The 17,947-nt window shown below is 40.4% G+C and overlaps 1 protein-coding gene across 1 annotated transcript in view; it reads right to left on the reverse strand.

Annotated features, from left to right (window-relative positions):
• LIMCH1 (LIM and calponin homology domains 1) overlaps positions 1-17,947 on the reverse strand; it is a 324,230-nt gene that overhangs the window by 41,497 nt on the left and 264,786 nt on the right. The window contains exons 18-20 of the mRNA XM_035005588.1: positions 17,250-17,407; positions 16,627-17,035; positions 13,062-13,280 (exon numbers count right to left, since the gene is read on the reverse strand). Of these exons, the coding sequence (XP_034861479.1) occupies positions 13,062-13,280; positions 16,627-17,035; positions 17,250-17,407 (786 nt within the window). The remainder of the gene's footprint in view (positions 1-13,061; positions 13,281-16,626; positions 17,036-17,249; positions 17,408-17,947) is intronic.

Here is a 17,947-nt window from a genome sequence, read left to right on the forward strand (position 1 = left end):
GGAAGAATTAATATTGTTAAAATGTCCATAGTACCCAAAGCAATTTACAGATTCAATGTAATCCCTATCAAAATTCCAATGGCATTATTCACAGAAATTTTTAAAAAACCCTAAAATTCATATGGAACTACAGAAGACCCCAAATAGCTAAAGCAATCTTGAGCAAGAAGAGCAAAGCTGGAGGCACCATACTTCTTGATTTCAAATTATATTAGGAAGCTACAGTAATCAAAACAGTATGGTACTGTCATAAAAATAGGCACATAGATCAATGGAATAGAATAGAGAGCCCAGAAATCAACCCACACTTTTATAGTCAACTAATTTTTGACAAGGGCACCAAGAACACATAAAATGGGTAAAGGATTTCTTCAATAAATGATGTTGGGAAAACTGGATCTCTACATATGAAAGAATGAAATTTGATATTTATCATACACCATACACAAAAATCAATGTCTAAATGGGATGAAGACTTAGAACTGCAAAACTCCTAGAAGAAAGCAGCAGAAAACCTCCTTGGCATTGGTCTCGGCAATGATTTTTTGGATTTGACACCAAAAGCAGAGGCAACAAAAGCAAAAATAAACAACAGACTAAAAAGTTTCTTCACAGCAGAGGAAACAGTTAACAGAATGAAAGGGTAATCTGGGGCACCTGGGTGGCTCAGTTGGTTAAGTGACTGCCTTCGGCTCAGGTCATGATCCTGGAGTCCCGGGATCGAGTCCCACATCGGGCTCCCTGCTCAGCAGGGAGTCTGCTTCTCCCTCTGACCCTCCCCCTCTCATGCTCTCTGTCTCCCATTCTCTCTCTCAGATAAATAAATAAAACCTTTAAAAAAAAAAAAAGAATGAAAGGGTAATCTATAGAGTGGGAAAAATATTTACAAATCATATATCCAATAAGGAATTAACTCCAAAATACATAAGGCACTCTTACACACTTCTTACAACCCTACAGCAAAAAAAAAAAAAAAAAAAGCAAATAAACCAATTAAAAATAGTTAAACAGGTATTTGAAAATATGCTCAACATCACTAATTATCAGGGAAATCAAAACCACAATGAGATATCACCTCACATCTGTTAGGGATGGCTATTACTAAAAAGTCAAAGGTAACAAGTGTTGTCAAGGATGTGGAGAAAAGTGAATTCTTGTATACTGATGGTGGGAATGTAAGTTGGTACAGCCATTGTGGAAAATGGTGTGGAGGATCCTCAAAAAAATTAAAAATAAGAAAAACTTTAAAATAGAACTATCATATGATCTAGCAATTTCACTTCTAGGTATATATCTAAAGAAAACGAAATCAGTATCGTAAAGAGCTACCTGCACTCCCATGTTCATTGCAGCATTATTCACAACAGCCAAGATATGGAAACAACTTAAATAAAGGTTGATGGATGAATGGATAAAGAAAATGTGATATTTAAATATTACATTATATGTATAATGAAATACATAAAAAATGTGATGATATATAAATATTAATATTATATACAAATATATCATTGGTGTATGTATAATGTGTATCTGTATACAAATAAATATCTATCTCTTATCTATCTAAACATATGAACACACAAAGACACAGACACAATGGAATATTACTGAGCCATAAGAAAGAAGGAAATCCTGCCATTGCAACATGGATGAAACTGGAGAACATTATGCTAAGTGAAATAAGCCGGACATAGAAAGACAAATACTGCATGATCTCAGTTATATGTGGAATCTAAAAAAATAAAATTTAAAAAGCTGAACTTGTAGTAACAGAGAGTAGAGTGGCAGTTACCACAGGCTGGGGTATGGGGGGGAAAGGGGAAGGGAAAAAAAGGAGAGTGGTTGTTGCTAGGGTCTGGTGGGGAGTTATTGTTTAATGGGTAGTTTTGGTTTTGCAAGATGAAAAGAGTTCTGGAGATGGATGGTGGTGATGGTTGCAGTTATGAATGTGCTTAATACCACTCAAGTGTACACATAAAAATGCTTAAGACAGTAAATTTTATGTTACATGTATTTTACCACAATAACAAAATTGGAAAAATAAACACTGTAAAAAATAAATAAAAATTGCTTGCAAATTATTTAAGATTAAAAAAAGCACAAAGAAACTTCAGGCAACAAGGCTTCCAAGCTTCTAAGAGATTTTACAATAGCATCTAGTAGCAAAAATGTGTTTTTTCTTTCGGAGGATGGCGTGATTTTGAACTCCTCATAATTACATGGGCATTTTCTAGTGATAGATTACCATGTATCAACTCTGGAAGAACATAATATTAAATTAAAATATACTTTTAAAACCCTAGGCTGGAAACAAGCATCATATTTATATTATTTGATGAAATCAAATAATATAACTTTAAATATATTTTAACTTTAAATATATTAACTTTATATAATTAACTTTAAATATATTAACAAGCCTGAGTTGAATCCCTTTAAAGAGACTTTAATGAGTGGAAATAGTGAAATAAACCAAAGTCTCTTTTATTATATATGTTATATGTACATGTTGTGTGTGTGTGTTTACATTGTTATATGAATGACTGACATAATAGCAGCATTTGAAGATCAATCAGCCTAGCATTACAAAAGAATAATTTAGATTTTATAATTCAACATACTCCCCCACCACACACATAGAAATATTAGTATGTGATAGTATTTTTGTTTTATGATGTCCATATATAAAATACTATCAGAAATACTGATTTTTTAGGTTGTTCCCCCAATTGATTAGATTATAGAAAACTATCTGAGGTTGGAAAACAAATTTGCAGATTTAAATATTGATGAATAATGCTTTTGAGAACACTAGGTTTCCAATTACTAGAAACAAAATAACTACAGAAACTGGGCGAAAGCCTCCCCACTTCAAAAATGAACAAAGAAATGGGCATAATTTCTTAAATCTTGGATGCCATCAATTCTAAGTTGTATTATTTTAGGTATTACTAAGAAAGAAAACACACTGTTAAATATGATACACTGTTGATTGTAAGATACATACTGGTTTAGGTACATTCAAATGTGGAAAGTGTGCCACTTGGAATGAAGGGAATAATTCATGAAGTCCTTTAGACATAATTTATAATGCAAAGGAGACAAAATCCTCAAGCACTACTCACTAAGGATTATTTTACGAACACATCACATTCCGGTAAGATTTTACTTATGCATGACTAATGGAGCATTTCCATTTCCAAGAATTCACAGATTTCTGAGTGCCTTTCTATATGGCTTACCACTCAAACACTGAGCTACCCGATGACCCTATTTATTTTCCCTTAAAATGATGCTTTAAAGGGTAGTGACTGTAGCCACCTTCGATACTTCCTGCATTTACCATGACTCAGCGCTGTTGGGGCACCTGACAAGGATTATCTCACTTGATGCTTACAGCAAGCTTATAAGGTATGTATCAAGATGATTCTCTTTATACAGGTGAGGAAACTGAGGCCCAGGAAGCTACGTGGCTTCCTGCTAGCTTCCTGGGGTCACTGCTAGTAGGCAGGGAAGGTGGGAACCATACCCAGTGCTGGTAACCTCAGCACTCCCGTCATCTGGGTTTGGACTCCCACCCACCTCTACATCATCTCCAGGTATTTAAAGGTTTTGATTGTTAAGATGCAATATAAGAACCTGAGAGTCCCCAAGTTTATTTTTATTTATTTATTTTTTAAAGATTTTATTTATTTGACAGAGAGAGACACAGCGAGAGAGGGAACACAAGCAGGGAGAGTGGGAGGGGGAGAAGCAGGCTTCCCACTGAACAGGCAGCCCGATGCGGGGCTCGATCCCAGGACCCTGGGATCACGACCTGAGCTGAAGGCAGACGCTTAACAACTGAGCCACCCAGGCGCCCCCCCCAAGTTTATTGCTGAAATGGTTCAAACTGCCTTTTCCATTCCCTTTCTTTGTTATCCATTCTACTCCTCATCCATTTGTTCTACAAAAGATAAGAATTCTCCGGAGTCTCTCAGAACAGGAGGCAATCTAGCGAAGTCTCCACTTCTGAGGGCAGCTTGAGACCAGACTGCCCCCATTCACCACCCCCATCTTGGGGCTTTCCACCCAGCCCAGGTTCTGAGGGGCCCGGGATGCATGCAGCACAGTAGCTGGCATAGAGCAGATATGTAATCGATGCTAGGTAAGCAAAGATTCTATGCATTGTTTATGGAATTTATACTCTCAAGCTTACTTTAAATACATACTAGTCACCCAAATCAGGCTATTAGCTAGCAAAATATTCAGGGTAAATTAAGAGAAAAAGCAAGCTATGACCCAATCTGAATAACATGAGCCCATTTAAAAAATATTTTATATGCACTGAGAAAAAAGAGAAGGATACACATTTAAAAAATAAATCTTAGTATCAATTTCTGAGTGGCTGGAAGCAGTATGCACTTTATATTTTCTTTGTACTTTTCTGTGTTCTGCAATATGTATAGAGTACAGCTGACTCTTGAGCAAAGGTGGGGTTAGGGGCGCTAACCCCTCTGTACAGTCAAAAATTCAAGTGTAACTTTTGAATCCTCAAAACTTAACTACTAATAGTCTATTGATGACCAGAAACCTCACCGATAACATGATCAGTCAATTAACAGATATCTTGTGTCTTATATGTATTCTATACATATTCTTAAAATAAAGTAAGAGAACTAGAGAAAAGAAAATGTTACTAAGAAAATCATAAGGAAAATACATACAGTACTGTATATATTGAAAAAAGTCCACGTATAAGTGGACCCATGCGGTTCAAACCGTAAGAGTCAACTGTGTATGTAATCAAGGGAAATCCCCAAGGACAGTTTAATTAACTTGTGTCTGGCACTTGCATTTGAAGGTTTGTTATTTTTGTACTCACATCACGACTTCAAAGGAAATGAGTTCAAAATTGGCAGTTTTAACCTGATGGACTCAGAAATTTGCCTAAAACAAACCCGCCTTGCTGGAAAATGCACTTTCTGACCCATACTTTCCTTTGATTTCAGCTAAACAGGGAGATGCCTTCCCTTCTCCGATGGGTAACACTGTCTCAAGAATGACAACAAGTAAATAAGCACAGATCCCTGGGCCTGAGTAAATGAAAGCACAGACAGGTTACAGGGGCCCAAGCCAGGAGTTGGCTTCTCCTTGACTGAGAACATGATCCAAACTGGCTCAGGTACCAGACTTAGCCGTGAGGCCACAGAGGGGAGGTGGCAGGTTCCTGGCCTGAGAGAAACCTGGTCTGGCCACAAAATCTACCTAGCATCTGGCTGCTCATTCTAACAAGGATCTCATTGGTGGGCTGGCCCAAGAGCGACACTGGAAAAGCAATTGGAAATACAAAGCAGGAGAGTGGGAACCGTCCTGAGACCCAGAGCTTGGGTGGTCCTGTTTCCAGGACGGAAGAATGATGAGAAGTTGGGCTGATCATTTAACTTCCATGGGTTGGAAGATGTGATACCCAACGTCCTTTCCTGAGCTTCTATTCTGTGACTGAGTGATTTCCTGGCTTCGGTCTCGAATAACTTCTCTGGACAGAAGCCTGGAAAATCGGTCTATTTATGTCTTGGCACCATGACTCAGGTGTCACATATGCCATGCATGTGTTTCTCCTTTCACTTTTATACCTCGGAGTATCTATTTTCACTGGGTGAAAGAGGATCTACATGGAGAATCAGACTCTCTATTCCGTAGACTTTTTCTTTTTGCCTAAACTTTTCGAACCTACAATGTGAGGCTCTGGTCCAGGTAAGATGGGCTAGATTGGATTTTTTTTTACTGTCTCTGATGTATCATCTGTAAATGCTTCTTTACCTAAATATCTTTAATGACTTATAATTTAACACTCTTACAATTACTTCTAGATGGAGAAAAACAGTTTCTCAAGAAATGCCTGTTGACATTTGACATCTGAAAGGAATTTGCAGTTGGTCTCAGTTGTAAGGAAAATAGCACCTACTCAAATGCCTTCCCCCGGCTCTCACTGCAAAATGAAATGTTTCAAGAAAGATCTGATTGTCTGTTTTCCTGGATCAGACAACATTCGTAAAGTACTGAATTTTCAAGAGGAAGGCCTAGAGCTAATATTATCAAGGTTGAAAAACCAGACCTACCTTGTCACTTAACTTGAGAAAAGCAGATGAAATCGTTTAGAAACCTACTAGAGAAGTCTGGCCCTTGGTCAAGGGGGGAGAATTGTCACAGATCTGGTAGGAAGGGGCCGGCCAGCATGGGGCCCTGCATGACATCACCTGGGACGAGCTGGTGAGCGGGAGCTGGTCAGCAGGGTCTAGGTGGCAGAGGGAAGCCAGAATTGGGAAAGAGGGAATAACAGGAGGAGCAGAAAGAGCTGAGGAAGCACCACAGGAACATCTGCAAGGCAATCATCTCCTGGAAAAAGCTGTTCACATCTGCATGTGTCTTAGTGAATTACAGCGGGGAAGACTGACAAGCTGAGCTGGACGATGACAAGAAATTCATCCCATTTGTTTGAAATTCACAGCTGTACAAGACGGCGATTTTGATGATCTTGCTTTAACCTGAGAAACTTTATACCTACCACTTTTGGGGGCTTCTGAACAATATATCGTAACTTTCTCCCATTTGTTGTTTGACCATATTAAAAATAACTTAAGGGCACCTCTGCCTGGGAGTCTGACAAGTGCTCTCGAGACAGGAATTCTCACACTAACCATCAGATGCAGATACTATTATTATCTTTGTCTTTAATATAAACTGAGGCTCGGGTGAGGTTAGATCTTTGACCTACTGCATGGAGTACTCTAGGTACTTTAGGAAAAGCTCATTTTTGGTACCACAGAGGAAAAAAGAGATTCAAATACAAATACAACTCACAGTGGATCAAGAAAACACTTGGACTAGTTTTAAGGGAGACATAAATATCTCTCTGTAGGTTACTGAGCAGGATACATTCATCATCAGCTAAGAAGAATTTCCAACTTATTTTCTAATCCTGGATTCCTGGATTTGTGCTATGACAGGATTTTCTTACAGAAGCCAATATTTTAAAAATGCAAAGTAAAACAAAAAGGTGTTAGGTTTCTGCTGGGAACTATCTCAGGGATAACCAGGTCAGGCCTCGGGAGACAGGATCCCTCTGCTTGGGAGTATGCAGCATCCTAGTCGCCCTCATCCCCTCTTAGCCCTGTGATCCCCTCTTGGAATCTTCTTGTGGCTTCCTCACCACCGTCCAAGCCTTTGCTTCTGCTATTCCCAACATGCGGAATAGACTGCTGCATTCCAACGCAAATCCCACACTTAAGGTCAAGTTTCAAAACCACATCCCACACAAAACCTTTCCCACTAACCCCAACCTATAATGATCTTACCTGTTCTCTGCAATCCTATATCCCTCTAGTCTTCTGACCCTATTATCTTGCACTTAATTAAATTTTATTTTATACACTTTTCTGGTTGCTTTATGAAAACTGCCCTCCTGGCAAGTTTATGAGGTTTTTTTGTTTTGTTTTCGATTTCAAAAATGGGGCAGAGAGTAGTCCTTAACTCATGCTTACTGGTTAACAGGCAGCCGTCGGCAAGACAACTGCCGTCAGAGTGTCATTTACCTTAAAGATGATTCTGCTGAGGACGACCTGGAGTTTGCTGGTATCAACAGATACAGCCAAAGTATTAAAAAAAATAATAACAAGCCTACCTTAATTGAGGATCCATTTCTAAAGTGAGAGAGCAATGGTCCCAAGAGTTTTCAATGAGAAAGGTGAGGTAGAAAGAAACCAAAGAGAGGACGTAATGTCGCATAAAAGTGGTCGTGCTGGCCCCAGAGGCTTACGCCCCAACCTTAGCCTGTCCCCCATTCCTGGAGTCTTGCCGTCACCCTCCTCTGCCGCTCTGCCTCACGGTCTGAATGAACGCTCCTGCCTACGGCCGCCATCGCCCTGGACAACGGTGACATTTTGGTGGTGGGGGAGGCTACTCCTCTGTAAAGAGTGTATCTGTTGGGAATGCAATTTTTGGAAGAAAGACACCATTTAAAAAGAACACTATTCCTTTGACAGCCCTGCAGAATGGGGCAAATGAATGAGAAAACGGCACATTGAGTCCAAGCTGGTCTCAGGCCCTGGGAGGTGCTGAGGTGCAGACCCCCTGTTTTAGGCTGGTCCCCCTATTTTGCCATGACCAATTCATTCCACCCCTTCAACGGGAGGACACTGGCTGTAACACAGTCAAGAAATGCTTTTCTTGGAATATGGGGAAGGAAGGAAAATGAGGAGTAGGTTTATTGGGAGAAGAGATTCTTTTCGAAGGACTCTTGGGATAACACATTCGGAATGGAAAACCTTTGGTGTCCTCAGTTGTAAGTGAGTATGAAGGCTGTTTTAATAATGAGCCAACATTTTGTGTAGTAGAGCTAACCACCTTGGCTTAGAGTCTAACAGATATATACAGGCAGTTACCTACTCAGAAAATACTGTCATAGTCCCTGCCATAGTTGAGTCAAGAGCCTGAAGTACTGAGCCAGGGTAAATAAAGGCTACTTCCCATTCAGAACCACTAGGGCTTCTGAACTAGAAATTGCTCCAAACTAGGCAGTGTTTCTTTCTTTCTTTCTTTTTTCCTTCTCTTTTTTTAAAGAGTTATTTATTTGAGAGAGAGAGAGAGAGCACGTATGGGCGGGGCAGAGGAAGAAGGAGAAAGAATCTCAAGCAGACTCCGTGCTGAGCACGGAGCCCGATGCAGGGCTCGATCTCATGACCCTGAGATCACGACCTGAGCCGAAACCAAGAGTCGGACACTTAACCGACTATGCCACCCAGGCGCCCCCAAACTAGGCAGTTTTTTCAAATAAGAGATACATAAAGGAAGAGACCTCCAGGCTTTTCCAAGAGTTTGGACCTGCATCTTGAGGCTGCCCAGGATCAGGTGGGTTCAGGGGAAGAAAGTCTGCTAGGCCACCTTTTGTTTGGCGTTTTTCTTGTTACACTCTATACATTTCTGAGGTAACATGATTTCTTTCAGATCATCCAATTTTGCTTCTCTTAAAACAAGATACTTTTGGGGATAGGCAATCAATGTGAAATATTTCAATCCATTTTCTCTTAGCCTTTAGGTAGCTTAACTACTATTAAAGTGGAAAATACCTGTCATTAAAAAGAGAACAGGCTATTCTTGTAAAAAATTTGCTCATTGTAAAAATAAGAATATGACTCATTATCAAGAATGAGTATATTTTTAAAGGGAGGCTATACTGCTCTAAAACCAAACCAACCCCCTTTTCTTCTGTTTTAGGAGTCTTCTGCTTAAATGCCACAGGTAACCAGCTTTTTTTCCCCAAAGGGTTAAAAACTTAGAACAAGAGAGATTAAATAGTTGGTTTAGGAAGTTTAGGCATTATACTAACTAGGACTTCTATCAGGAATAAAATCTATTCATCCAAGGGTAGGGTTTCCCCCAAACTCAAACAACAAAATGGACAGAGGGCAGAACTGGTGAGAGATAGAAAGTAGACACATGCCTGATAGCACAGCCCTCAGGATTTGTTCTTATAATTAATCTGCTGGGCCTAAGTAAGCCCTGTGCACCTCTATTATGTGGCAAGTGTCGTGGGATAAGCATGGCACCAACACTGTTGCTTTTCCAAAGTATAATGAGAAAGAGCTGTGCTCAACAGTACGTGCAAAGGGCCTGTGACCCTAGTAGTCACACTGAGTCATGGAAAGGTATTGATAAGGGAACTTAAGAAATGCTTATTATTAAGTCTGGCAAAAGACAAATAAGAACATAATTACTAACTGTTCCAGAAAAGCAATTCTAGCACTGTAGGATCTAATTATAGAAACTTCTAATTTAAAATTAAGAGCATATGTTGACTCTACCAATAAAGTTCTCATGCTAGTAGCAAAACTCAATATTTCATCTTATGATAATTAGTGAAAACTCTTCCAGAGATGATAACATTTATGCAAATGAAAAGTGAAATTAAATTCCACGTTGAGAGACTTGGCATTTGCCTGGATCACAAAACTTTGCTCCTGGAGACCAGTAAATATGTTACCATGGTGAGGAAATTATTTTGGTTTATTCCACTTTGAAACTCCTTCATAGGACTTGAGCACCATAGGGAATAATTACCTCCTCTCAACTCCTCTGAGAAAACACATTTTATTCTTCAAAAGACAAATCCCAGAATGAAACTGGACCATTATCTTACACCATATACAAAAATAAATTCAAAATGGATTAGGGGCTTAAATGTAATACTGAAAACCATAAAATATTAGAAGAAATTACAGGCAGTAAGTTCTTTGACATCTGTCTTAGGAGTATTTGCTTGGACCAGTCTCCTCAGGCTAAGGTAACAAAAGCTAAAACTGAAAAAAGGGGGATTACATCAAAGGGAAAAGCTTTTGTACAGCAAAGGAAACCATCAACAAATGAAAGGGTAACCTACTGAATGGGAGAAGATATTTGTAAGTCATACATCTGATACGGGGTTATTATCTGAAATATATAAAGAACTTCCATGACTTAATATTAAAAAAACCATTAAAGATGGGCAGAGGACTTGAATAGATACTTTCCCAAAGAAGACCTACAGATGGCCAACAGGCACATGAAAAGATGCTCAACATCACTCATCATCAGGGAAATGCAAATCAAATCACAATGAGATTGTGATGGACTCCTTTCAGATTGGCTACTATCAAAAAGACAAAAAATAAGAGTTGGCAAGGATGTAGAGAAAAGGGAAACCTTGTGCACTGTTGATGGGAATGCAAATGGTACAGCTACTGTGGAAAACAGGATAGAAAATTAAAAATAGAACTATCTCATGATCTAACAATTCCACTTCTGGATATGTATCCAAAGAAAATGAAAACACCAATTCAAAGAGATATATGCATCCCTATGTTCATTGCAGCATGATTTACAATAGCCAAGATATGTGATAACGGACAGCTACATGTTCACTGATAGATGAATGGATAAATACGATGTGGTATGTATGTATATATATATGTGTGTGTATATATATACACACACACACACACACACAATGGAATATCACTTAGCCATGAAAAAGGAGATCTTGCCATTTGTGACAACAGAGATGGACCTAGAGGGTAATATGCTAAGTGAAGTAAGTCAGACAGAGAAAGACAAATACTATATGTGAATCGAAAAAACAAAACAAGCGAAAAACAAAACAGACTCATAGACAATGGAAACAAACTCTTTGTTACCAGAGGGGCGTGGGGTTTGCAGACAGGCAAAAATAATTAAAGGGTTAAAGAGATACAAGCTCCCAGTTATAAAATAAATAAGTCATGGGGATATAATGTACAGATACGGAATATAGTTAATGATATTACAATAACTTTGTATGGTGGTGGATGGTAACTAGACTTACTGTGGGGATCATTCGTAATGTGTAAAAATATCGAATCACTATGATGTACACCAGAAATTAATAGGATATGATATGTCAAGTATACTACAATTAGAAAAAAGATAAGAGATAAGAAGGTATCTGCAGAGATAAGAAAAATAAGATCCAGTCCACTGGTGAGTTTGGCTAGCTGGGTCTTCTAACTCAGCCTTGGAGCTAGGAGACAAGTTCCCTTCTGGGTCAAAACTTGCTAGGCTCTGGGGGTAGAATCGTGACAGTTTCCCCCATCCTTTGTAATTCCAATCCAAACGCTATCAATGAAAACTAGAGAAATCAGCGTCTGGTGAAGATGAACGAGGCTGTGCAGAGTCCAGCTTGCACCCTAAAACGTGGGCTGTGTCTGTGGCCATGGAAGTTTGGGTCTGAGCCACAAAACCAGCATGAGCCCTTCTGGTGAGAGATCTAAGAAAGTGGAATCTTCCTGACTCCACTTTACATCCCAAACCAGCAAACAGAATAGAATATTGAGTTTTCTCTTCTGCTGTTGTTGAATCACCCTACATTTTTCAGCTTGGCTATTCAATAGTTGCTTCCAATTGCTCTGAATTCAAGGGGCTAAGCTAAGAAAACATTTTATTGCTTTTAATGTTTTTGGGTTTTTTTGTTTGTTTTTAAGCTAGTAAGATAGATACCCTTTTATACATATTGTCAAGGATGGAAAGCCAGGTTCTTAGGGCACAAGTCATTTTCACACTGTATTAACAAGTCTGATGGGGAACAAATGGTGAGGGGGGGAAGGTATTTTAGAGATGTATTTATTTTTCTGTAACACTAGATACCAAGAATGTGAAGACAAAAGAAGTTTCTCTTATTCATAAGTGATAATACAACTTCTATTATACCCCATTGTTAGGGTTGAATTGTGTCTCCCCACAGCACTCCAAATTCATATGTTGAAGTCCTAACTCCTAGTACCTCAGAATGGGACCTTCCTTGGAAAGCGTATCATTGCAGATATAATGGTTACGTTAGGTGCAGTCATCCTGGAGTGGAGTGGGCCCCTAATCCAGGATGACTGGTGTCCTTGTAGAAAGGGGAGACTTGGACACAGACAAGTACACAGATGGAAGACCATGTGAAAAAGAAGGCAGAGATCAGGGGGATGCTTCCACAAGCCAAGGAATGCCAGAGACTGCTAGCAAACTGCCAGACACTAGTGGAGAGGTGTGGAAAAGAGTCTCCCCCACAGCCAATAGAAGGAACCCCTGTCAATACCTTGATTTTGGACTTCTGGCCAGCACGACAATGAGACAATTCATTTCTGATGGTTAAGCCACTCCGTTGGTGGTACTTTGTCATGGCAGCCTTAGCAAAATAATATACCCACAGGGAGAGAAATGATGGTTATCAAGACCTACTTCTTTTTAAAAACAGATTCTTGGGGCGCCTGGGTGGCTCAGTTGGTTGAGCGACTGCCTTCGGCTCAGGTCATGATCCTGGAGTCCCGGGATCGAGTCCCGCATCGGGCTCCCTGCTCGGCAGGGAGTCTGCTTCTCCCTCTGACCCTCCTCCCTCTCATGCTCTCTGTCTCTCATTCTCTCTCTCTCACATAAATAAATAAAATCTTTAAAAAAATAAAAATAAAAACAGATTCTTTCACAGTGGAATTATCCCCAAAAGGAAAAGAAAAGTGTGTTCTTACTCTCAGTTCTTGGGGAACAGAATTTGGCTTCTTTATGTTGATCTCAATGCTACTGTTGCCCTGTTTGAGCTCCACTGGGGACCCACGCACTCTGGCCACACCTTCAAACATCTGGGATTTTGTTAATGAGGAGGCAGGTGCCACCATGGGACATTCTTTCTCCTTCTCCTTCTTGTCACCATGAACCGTTTCTCCATTCATGCTGACCTTCCCATCTACCTATAAGAAACACAAGGAACAAAAATCACATGCTATTTCCCAAAGGACGACTGTAACAAAACAACACATTTAGAGTCACAGTTAAACATTATCATTTATTAATCACAGTCCAGCAAAAAATAAGGGCTCTTTTATGCTTCCATCGGTTCTAGAAATTAGGGCTCCTATAAATGACCTCTCGGAGGGCCTCTTTAAAAGGTCATCAATCTTCTCAGGCCCCTTCACTTTGGATTAAATTTCATGTTCACCTTACTTGGCATGTGCTCTTATTTTAAAGTGTAGACTCAGAAACTAATAATACACTATATGTTAATTTATTTTAAATAAAATTTAAAAAATAAAGTGTAGAAAATCAAGGAATTTTAAGTATAACCACATACTTGGGTTGTAGTACTTCTTCATTTAAATTCTGAATGCTATTCCACAATTTTGAGATTTTTCTTTTCTGGCTAGCCTGTAAATTAGGTGGAACATATCTCAGATCAAGAATCTTTTGCAGCTTATCCTGTGGTAAGGGGGCAATGCATACATTTTTGCAAGCTAACATGGAGGGCCTCTGGCCTGATGTTATGCTATATCACAATAAATTCTTATTTCCAGGTCATTTTACAATCCCAATTTTTTCAAGAAAAAAGGTCAGACACATTAAAATATTTTTGTTTTGTACCCATGTCTAGGGAAGGTGGTAAAAGAAAGAAAGGAGGAGTAGAAATGGTGGTTAGTTAGTCTGGCTTATTGAACGGCATCTAGAACTCTCTGTCTTGAAGTCTGAGGCAATGTATACAGTGGTTATAGGAGGAAGCTCAGAGAGCCTCAGATTCAATCCTGGCTCTACCATTTAAAAACCACATAATCTTCAACAAGTGTCTTATCCTCTGGGCTCAGGTTCCCCAACTACCAAGTTTATAATCACTGCATCTCCCTGATAGTGCTGTGGAGGGGATTTTATGGATTAACATATGTACAGAGCTTAGAACAGTATCTGGCACATTTTAAGTATGTAAATATTAGCTATTATTATTATGAGACTTTCTAAAATCCTTCAAAAGGAATCATGGAAGGCCAGATATCAGTTATATCTACCTGAAGCCAGTGGCTTACAGAATTTATTGTCTGTGATCCATAGGAAAGAAACTTAAATCGCAACTGAGCACACCCACGTAAATATAGCTGAAATCGGAGTTTTGCAAAACAATATTTACTTTATTATGTGTGAGGTACCAGACTTTTTTTTCCCTTGTATTTTACTTTATTTTAAAAAATGCTGATACCAAGCTGCTAAACTGATTTCATAACCCGGCAACAGGTAGCAATTCTCACTTTGAAAAACACTGCCTTAGGGGCGCCTGGGTGGCTCAGTCGGTTAAGTGTCTGCCTTCAGTTCAGGTCATGATCCCAGGGTCCCGGAATTGAGCCCCGCGTCAGGCTTCCTGCTCAGCAGGGAGCCTGCTTCTCCCTCTCCCCACTGCTTGTGCTCTCTCTCACTACCTCTCTCTCTCTCAAATAAATAAAATCTTAAAAAAAAAGAGAAAAACACTGCCTTAAACTATTTAATTTGATTTTCCTTTACTCTTAATTCTGTTGTCCTGGGAAACTAAGTCTATATTCTCTGTCTCCCTCACTCCACTGTCCTCCCCATGAGAAAACACACACACACACACACACACACACACACACACACACCCCTCATAGTTTCTGTCTTGGCATTATCTGGTAACAACTTTTCCACATACTACCTTTGACCATAACGGGGTCCACCCACTCAGTGATGGGTCCGTGAATGGAGCTGATAACCATCAACGCCTGTGATGAGTCAAGGGCTCATTAGTGGTCCAGAGTGAACCCCAGCTCTAAAAAGATCTCTACTCAGGTTCTTCTCCGCACCCCTCCATGAATGCTCTTAGTGACGCCTGTTACACTGTTTTGCCACAGCGGTGAGAGACAGGGTTTCCTCAGGGCCAAAGTCTTGCCATCAAGTCATCTGTCATAATTCTTCTGTTTAAATGATCACCTTGCACTATTTATATAAAGGAGGGGAAGTGGACATCTGGATTATCTGATCAGATGCCTCAGGTACCAAGTTAAGTAAACTGTATTCCCTACCCCCGTTGTGGGCCACCTCAACATCAAACCTTCCTTCATGAAACATTACAGACGGTTCTCGGTCATGGGCCCTAGGTGAAGGAGAGCTGGTGCCGTACTAGGTGGGATACTGGGCATGTCTGGGCACATGCTTATCTACGTGTGAGCCTGCATGATGCGTAGCTCATTTTCTCAGGAAAAATTCATGTATTTATTCAATAAGAACTTACTGAGTGCCTACTATGTGCTGGGCACCTATGCCAGGCTCCCAGGACAAAGCTGTGAACAACAAAGACACAGCCCCAGCCCTTCGAGGGACATACATCTCAACTCAACCCAGATGAGATGTCCAGGACACTCTTCTTTTGTTCTATCGAAGCCTAAGGCACAGACTTTTAAGATCCATTCCGAGTTATTTAAGCAACAGTCAGAAAGTGTATATACAGTTTGGTTCCCTCTGAAATTCAATAGGAAGATACATGACATCCCATTGCTCAATTAGTTTAGCCAAGCAAACTTTCTTTATAGTCATGTGCCCATGTCTCCTGCTGATGAATTCCACCTCTGTCTTCTATTAAGAACCCATGTGGTGTGCAGGGACAACGAGAACTGAGTTTTCTTTGTAGTCAAAAGAGCTTAAGCCAAAGAACGAGTGCTGCCTCGTGGTGTGAGGGAAAACACTGGAATGTGAGCAAGCAAAAAGATGTTTGGTTGTCATAGGTTCTTTGGTTCTGGAACATTACTTTACATATTCATTGGCAGGAAACAATCCAGTTTCTTTCCCTTTTAAAAATATTTTTAAAACCCCCTCTCATCTGAGAATCAAGTACATCCCATGTTCCTGTGTGTTTCTTGTATTATTCCATTTTTGCAATTGTAGCATCTCTTTGGATATGCTGTCAAATTCTTTAAAAAGAAGAGGTGGCTGCATATCCTTCTACCTAAACCAAAGGCAATTACAATTTTGTTTTGAGGAGTTTGCTATACCTCCACAGAGCCGGAGATCCCCAGGGTTTTACTAAATTAAGGGTTGGTTAGAACTACTGTAGAGAGACCACGCCATTCTATCAAACTGGGAAATAAACCTCGCTCCTTTAACTATTTGCAAACCAAATCCCCTGAGACATAAACTTCACAATCGTAAATGGTTATACATTTCACTTTTGTTTGATAAACATAATTGCATCTTCTCAGGGCAAGATGCTTCTTTCCACTGATTACCTGGGGTTCAGTTTTGGTTCTCCTCTTAAGGAATGCGTCCTACCTTAAAGGTCTTCAGAACCTCTTGAGAGGTCTTGGGCTGGGAGTAAGGCTTGGGTGTCAGCATAGGCACTGCTTTGGGGGTGACGGTTTTGCTTGGAGACCCACTGCCTGCTGACATGCTGGTATCCAGAACGCTGGTCCGAGCGATGGTGGTCTCCACGGTGGCAGTGAATTTGGGTGGGGGCAGTGATTGTCGCCGCAGGTACTTCATGGGGCTAGGGTCGTTCAGGAAGGGGGTTAAGTTTGGCTCTGTGGAATGGCTTCTTTCCAGAATTTTTGGCATCTCCAAGCGTTCGAGAACAGCCTCACTGATGGTGAACCTCTCGATGTACTGTTGAAGGATCCCCTCCGCCTCCTCCTGGGACCGTGCGTTCTTATAGGCCTCATGCAACTCCCTCTCTCTCCGCTCTCTAAAGGATGGGCATGGGAGGGGAAGCAATCACAGAGTCAACAGTCACAAAAATCGCAAAGAAGACCTCGGTAGAAGCCAAGGCTGAGCTGAAGGGGGGAGCCCAGGGAGTGTGTAATATGGGCGTCAGAACCTTTGTGATAACTGATGATTTTTAGAAAAAGCACATCTAGACACCATTGTACATGTAAAAGACAACAACAGAAAGGACTCACTTTTCTTGAACAATTTCTCTGTAGGTTTTGATGCTTTTCCTTCGTTCACTTGTTCTGTCCTCTCCAGCCAGTAACTTCTCCATTTTCTTCCTTTCTTCCTCTTTCTTGATTAAGTCCTGAGAAGCACTTCTTCTACGGCTCTTCCAACGAGCCAGGTCCTAGGGGGGTGGGGGACAAGGGGTCGACAGAACATACAATTCCGTTTCTACTCTTCAGAGTTGAGTGAGCACTGACTGTGGGCCCAGCACGATGCGAGGCCATTCCCACTCAATCCTGTGTAAAGTCTGGTGGGAACAGGAATGCCTCAAAGGCAGGAAACATTCAGATATGGCCACATTCTCCATAGCAGGCCAGCACATTCATTTAAACACGGTAATATGAACTATGCAAGCATATCTCACGTCAGCTGCTAAATTTTAAAGTATTGCTTCACAGGGTACTGTAAGAAACTTCATTTTTTCCAATTTATGACCTGCACACTGTGAATGGACTTGCTGACAACAGAATGGCAGGAATCAACCACAGACAGACACAGTTTCCTCAGGGAAGGAACAAAAGGCAGAAATAAGGATGTCCAGGACGCTGGAGTCAGGTGGTTGGGATTGCAGCTGTGGGAAAGGATCTCAGCGCTACCTTTTCCATGCTTTGGAATCTCAGGCATGTTTGTCAGCCTCTCTACACCTCAGTTTGCTGATCCC

This window comes from Mirounga leonina, unplaced genomic scaffold, assembly GCF_011800145.1.
Source record: "Mirounga leonina isolate KUSES-001 unplaced genomic scaffold, KU_Mleo_1.0 Mir_129, whole genome shotgun sequence".
In the NCBI taxonomy this organism is placed as follows: domain Eukaryota; kingdom Metazoa; phylum Chordata; class Mammalia; order Carnivora; family Phocidae; genus Mirounga; species Mirounga leonina.